Source organism: Aegilops tauschii, chromosome 3 (assembly GCF_002575655.3).
Source record: "Aegilops tauschii subsp. strangulata cultivar AL8/78 chromosome 3, Aet v6.0, whole genome shotgun sequence".
NCBI classification, from domain to species: domain Eukaryota; kingdom Viridiplantae; phylum Streptophyta; class Magnoliopsida; order Poales; family Poaceae; genus Aegilops; species Aegilops tauschii.
The window spans coordinates 154,347,622-154,354,008 of record NC_053037.3 but is presented as its reverse complement, the minus strand read 5'-3'; the positions used below and the strand labels follow the sequence as shown (position 1 = coordinate 154,354,008).

Sequence of the window (6,387 nt, the reverse complement as noted above, 5' to 3'; positions counted from 1 at the left end):
TGTTACATGTTTGGGAACATTACCTTAGACCGCATGAGTTTGTCATACATACCGATCATGAGACACTCAAGTACCTTAAAGGCCAAACCAAGTTGAATAAACGACATGCTAAATGGAGTGAATTTATTGAATCTTTCCCCTATGTGATCAAGTACATTAAGGGCAAATAGAATGTTGTGGTGGATGCCCTTTCCCGCAAATGCATGTTACTTACTCAACTTGAATTGAATGTAGTTGGATTTGATCATATCAAAGATTTATATGAGCATGATGTGACTTTCGCTACTCCTTATGCTAAGTGTGTGACGCATACTTCTTGGGAACGATACTATATCAAAGATGGTTATCTTATGAGAGCTAACAAACTATGCATTCCCGAGTCTTCTCTTCATTTGCTACTTTTGCAAGAGGCTCATGGAGGTGGACTCATGGGACACTTTGGACGCGACAAGACTTTTGCCACGCTCTCCAAGAACTACTTTTGGCCCAAGATGTTTCGCGATGTCGCCCGCTTCACCAACCGGTGCTCTACATGTTGCAAAGCTAAGTCACAATCTCAATCCCATGGTTTACATATGCCTTTGCCTATTCCACACCAACCTTGGGAAGACATTAGCATGGATTTTGTGCTTGGATTGCCTAGGACTCAAAATGGCAAGGACTCCGTATTTGTTGTGGTGGACCGATTCTCTAAAATGGCTCATTTTATCCCATGCAATAAGATAGACGATGCTTCACATGTTGCCAATCTCTTTTGTAGGGAAATCTTGAGGTTTCACGGTGTGCCAAAGACAATTGTGTCGGATCGAGACGTCAAGTTCTTAAGCTACTTTTGGAAGATGCTATGTGCCAAGCTCGGAATCAAGGTACTCTTCTCCATGGCGTACCATCCTCAAACCGATGTCCAAATGGAAGTCACCAACCGGACGCTTGCAACTCTCCTACGCGTGTTGATAAAGAAGAACATCAAGGAGTGGGAGGAGTGCCTACCCATCGCCGAGTACGCCTACAACCGCGCAAGACATTCTACAACCGGCAAGTCCCCCTTCAAGGTTGTCTACGGCTTCAACCCTTTGTTGCCATTGGACATTCCCCCTCTACCGCTTCAAGAACGAGCAAACATGGACGCAAGCGCAAGAGCCACCTACCTCAAGAAGATGCATGAAGAAACACGTTCCACGATCGAGCGCCAAGTACAACGACTCGCCTCCAAGCTCAACATCAACAAGTGTCTGATGGTGTTCCAACCGGGTGATCAAGTATGGATACATCTCCGCAAGGACCGCTTCCCCAAGGAACACAAGTCCAAGCTACTCCCGAGAGCCGACGGACCATTCAAGGTGCTAGCACGCTACAACGACAATGCTTACAAGGTCGACATCCCACGTGACAAGTACAACGTAAGCGACATCTTCAACGTCAAAGACTTGGCCAAGTACCATGGTGATGAAGAGCACGATCTGTGGACGGATCTCTCCCAAGGGGGGAGATGATGCGGAGCATCCCTCGCCTACCCGCACCGACACTCCTTCACCACCGCAAGCACTGTGAGGGACAATGACAAGAGCACGTGCACGCAACATCGAGAATGAGGTCACTTCTTTCCTTTCCGAGTTTCTTTTGGATTCGTGTGAGAATTGGATTCTACCATCATCGGAAACATTGTTCGTTCTTAAGTACCAAGAAGATGACCGTGAGAAGGAGAGGAAGGAGAATCGAGCGACCACGGAGCAAGGGAAAGAAGAGAAGGAGAAGAAGCAAGGGCCGAACCCCCCTGGACACCCCGGGTGCCCGGCACCTGCAGCCCCGGGTGCCCGGCCACACCACCTGGGAGTTGCCCCGACTTGGTCCGGGTGCCCGGCTCCTTGGCCCCCGGGTGCCCGGGCCCCTTCCCACCTACAGCCGCGCCCCCTGGTGCCCGGGCCTTGGCCGGCCGGGTGCCCGGTCCCTGCCCCTCCAGTCGCTGGGCGCTGCCCCGGGTGCCCGGGCTTGAGGCCCCGGGTGCCCGGCCACCCCGCCCGCCAGCCTCCAGCGCTCCTCCGGGTGCCCGGCCACCCTACAGTCGCCCTCTGAGCAGGCCGGGTGCCCGGCCCACGTTGCCCGGGTGCCCAGACCCCTTCGGTCCATCCGCGTGTTTTTGGCCTTTTGGGCCTTTGTACCCCCTTTCTTAACTTGTTTCGTCCCTAAACTATATAAGGGCATCCCCTAGGTCATTTGGAGGGTTAGCAAAGTATTTTAGAACACCAAAGAGAGCTTTGCTCCTTGTATCCTCCTCCTCTTGGAGATCAAGACCCCTCTTTGGGAAGAATCCTTAGGATTATCAAGCCCTCCTCTTGAAGGAGATCAAGATCAAGACCTCACCTAGTGGGAAGAACTTACCTAGTGCTATTTTCCTTGAATTGTTCATGTAATCTTGTGGATCTCTTGTGTGCCACTCTAGTGGATGTGATATTGGGTTTGTTTTGAGTGATTTGTGCCTTGTGTTCTTGAGAGTTCTTCCTCTTTTCCCCCTCCAAGTGTGAAAAGATCCCCTCTAGGGTTTCACCCTATAACAATTGAGCACCGCAAGATCGAACCCATCACAAAGCACCTCTGCCATTGCAAGAAAAATCAATCTAGTTTGCCAAACCAAATCAATAGATCGGCGAGAAATGCAAAGCTATACCAATCATGCATAAAAGAGTTCAGAGAAAACTCAAATAATATTCATGGATAAATCTAATCATAAACTCACAATTCATCTAATCCCAACAAGCACACTGCAAAAAGGCATTACATCGGATAGAACTCCAAGAACATCAAGGAGAACATTGTATTGAAGATCAAAGAGAGAGAGAGAGAGAGAGAGAGAGAGAGAGAGAAGCCATCTAGCTACTAACTATGGACCCGTAGGTCTGTGGTAAACTACTCGCACATCATCGGAAGGGCAGCAAGGTTGATGTAGAGCCCCTCCGTGATCGAATCCCGCTCCGGCAGAGTGCTGGAAAAGGCCTCCAGATGGGATTAACTTTGTCACGATAGCATTTTGCTTCCATTTAAGTGTTCAAACACAACACATACATATTATGTTGATACCCATAAGAAATTGCAATACGCTGCAATGTTACATTGATACCCATCGTTACATGCATGCATTTTGCTACCTTATCCACTAGTTAATTAGTACCATGAATGAACAACACATAATTCAACCATTGAACAATACATATTAGGTTTAACCTAAAACAATGTTCGATAGGGACTATGACTCCAAAGGTCATTGACAACTTTTAACTAGTCCTCTCTTTTTGGAATGGATGTCAAGTATAGGAAAATCCCTGCACTTCCATGGTGGAGCACAGAGATCAACCTAGCTCCAATTTCCAGGTTGCACTCCTTCAGTATTCTTCTCCACCCATTAACTAGGAGGCGTCCATCTGGTAGGGCTGCAGTCGAGTAGGTGTCTTTGAAATTGGTCTTGTCATCGTAGATAAGTGTCATCTCACCATTGCCATCCATAATCTCAGGTACAACACATCTTGGGAGCTTCTGTTGCAAGAACACAATAGTAATATAGTAAGCACTATATTTAATTTATGAAGAGTACATGAAAAGATGAAACTGAATATAATTCTTACCAGGCATTTGTTTTGAATGTTGGTCTTGTTCAAGGCGTGCACTAGTGGCACGTATGATGCATAATTTTTCCCATCATTGTGAGTGTTCGTAAAACACTCAATACCATCGACAAAGGAAACGAGGTAATTCTTCTCCTCCCAAGTAAGCACGCTGTCAGCAGTATAGTAAGTGCTGTCAACTATCTCCTGAGTTGTTTTTGGCGCTAGGAAGTAAGCTGTCCAAAAATATGAAAACAACATTAATTAGGTATAGACAACAACTTGTTTTGACTAATACAAATATTAATTGCCAAATATGTTTAAGAAACTTACACGGAGGAAGGATTGGAATGTTTTCCAAATCTACCAAGATGTCAGGATGAGAATCAGAATATTTGCTAAAATCAAAGTGGATAGCCATCCCTTCCTCAAATTTGTAAGCTTTGGCAAATGCCCCCCAATTAGAACAACCAAAATATGTTCGGTCTTTTTCATTAAGGATCGTAGTCTTGAAAGAGAAGCCCTCTTTGGTGCACAGGTAGGCAGTGGTGCCAGTCCCCTTATCCATGGCAACCTTAAGCTTCCTTAGGAGGTTAGGCCTTGCAAAACATGGGATGCACTGAAGCAAAAATAAATAAAGAATAAAATTTATATTTGTTATGCAAAATCCTTAAGACATGCTTACCAATGAATGATATGCAATAATTTGTAGAAGATATATACCGCCATCCATTTGAAGCCCTCCAAAAGCGTCAAGTAGAAGCAACCGTTCTCCAATCCAACATTCCCAACGCACAAATCCCTAGTGTGGAAACAATTGGTGCACTCCATTTGCTGTGTTCAAAATTGACAAAGAATGATAATAAATTATTAAATGACACCAAATATTAGCATGAGTAAAATGTTGAAATGTTGAGTGCTGAAAAATTGACAAAATGAAAATGAATCAACTTTCGCCAAAACATTGACACTCATTTTGAATCCCTGCAAATTTTAAAGACTCATCCTCAATGGACATTCTGACTAACACTTGTTATCTAGTAGTTGCTATCTAGAGGTTAAACAAGGAAGAAATCTGAATACCTATGCTCGACTACTAGAATATCATTGAGCAAAATAGGGAAGACAGTTTCTCTAGGGCCAAACAGGGAAGCATACTTTTAGAAGGGCCAAATAAGGAATCCTAACCATATAAGACCCTTGCAAGCTAGCGTATCTAGGGAAGAGAATATTACTATCTAGCTATGTGAGTAAGCAATGTAGAATGATTCCATATTCTTGCGGATTATGTTGCCACTGATTTCTATTGGGCAACAACAATGAAATGGTAAATCTCATAAAATTGTGGAGGCATATATCCAATTAACTCAATCATTATCAACCTTATCTGCACTACTTACGTAGTAGCAACTACTTTGCTAAATGAACCAAACAACAAACTAACCAGATCCAATCAATAATTCAACTTTCATAGCAATTCGAACCACACAATTCATTGTATCTCCAGAGCAAACATCTAGAAACTATCGATGGGAACACGAACTCAACCAAACCTACCAAACATAAAATAGATCAACAAGCAATGAGATCTACGACTACGAGATCGGATAATTAAATCAGGAAGGAAGCTATCGATAGGAGGAGAAGCAAACTTGGGAGCCGTGGGCCAAGGACTTGAGGCGGACAGAGAAGGAACGGCCGGCAGGGCCGAGGGTAAAGTGGGCGGTGTTAGACTCAGAGGCGATGGTGGTTGCGGCGATGGCAACGATGGCGGCGGCGCTAGGGATTTGGGTGAGGGGAAGGGGATCAAATGGGGCCGAGTGGGATCGACTTGGAAATGATCAGGCCGCGTGAGCGCATGGGTCGGGCCCACCTCTAGCGTGTGGAGGTTATGGCCCACCACTGGATAGCTCACACTAGGAATCAGACAAATACACTACCTCCTACTGCTTCTATTACTTGACTAATTCACACATAAAATCAGATGCATGCACTTCTACCAACTACTACACAAACATTTGACATGTGATGTCACCCATGTGGAGGCACACCATATTTAGGAGCACAATCTTGACATGTAGGTGGCGGTAGTGACAGCGGCGACAAGCAAGCAATGCATACAATCACCATATGTGCCTATCACCGGGATTTCTATTGCTCTCATCGACAGATCAACAAAGCACAAGTCGCTCTTCTTCCTTTAACTAGTAGACTTATAAATTTATAATTATTTTTAATTAAAATAAATCATCAAGATTTTGTTGTTACGAAGACAACTCGTATTTTAATTGCCGTGATTATACTAGTACTATATTTTAGTGCTTTTATTATCACAGCCTTTGGTTTTGTATTAAAACACCACCAACTGTTCCTCTGTAAAATGAATAGCGGTCCATCTCGCGGGCTGCGGGAATCTAGTTGTGCGAACGATTACGAATCAGATTAAGAGTCAAAACTCGTCAACTGTTCTCCCGAAAGCACCGAAGCACTTCATAAGGTTGGTTGTCGCCAACTGTGTCAGCCCGAACATCACAAGCCACTTCTTTGGACTCAAACACGATCTTGACTACAACGGTAATCTGGCACAATCGCGCTCCGCTCCGCTCCAAGTTCTTTGCATGGCTGGCTACGAAAAATATGTGTTGGACCTCAGATAGACTAGCTCGGCGTGGACTCCCGCATCAGGCGACATGCCCTCTTTGCGACCAAGAGTAGGAAACGGCCGATCACATCTTGGTATCCTATGTGTTTGCCCGATCAGTTTGGTACTTGATTATGTCAGCATGGAGCA

At 45.0% G+C, this 6,387-nt stretch overlaps 1 protein-coding gene across 1 annotated transcript; it reads right to left on the bottom strand.

The window, feature by feature from the left end:
• Window positions 1-3,057: 3,057 nt before the first annotated feature.
• LOC109769789 (uncharacterized) lies at window positions 3,058-5,398 on the bottom strand. The gene is made up of 5 exons (XM_020328500.4): window positions 5,249-5,398; window positions 4,320-4,430; window positions 3,930-4,215; window positions 3,618-3,832; window positions 3,058-3,528 (listed from the first exon to the last, which is right to left on the bottom strand). Exons 2-5 carry the CDS (start codon window positions 4,425-4,427, stop codon window positions 3,274-3,276), a joined length of 864 nt encoding a protein of 287 aa, XP_020184089.1. The 5' UTR covers window positions 4,428-4,430; window positions 5,249-5,398; the 3' UTR covers window positions 3,058-3,273.
• Window positions 5,399-6,387: the final 989 nt, after the last annotated feature.

What these genes read in the sequence shown, in the direction of transcription:
- LOC109769789 (XM_020328500.4), bottom strand. Translation starts at nt 4,427, where the DNA reads ATGGAGTGCACCAATTGTTTCCACACTAGGGATTTGTGCGTTGGGAAT. An exon ending in AGGGCTTCAAATGGATGGCG is followed by an intron (nt 4,216 to 4,319) that starts GTATATATCTTC and finishes TTTTTGCTTCAG; the next exon opens with TGCATCCCATGTTTTGCAAG. An exon ending in ACATTCAAAACAAATGCCTG is followed by an intron (nt 3,529 to 3,617) that starts GTAAGAATTATA and finishes TTCTTGCAACAG; the next exon opens with AAGCTCCCAAGATGTGTTGT.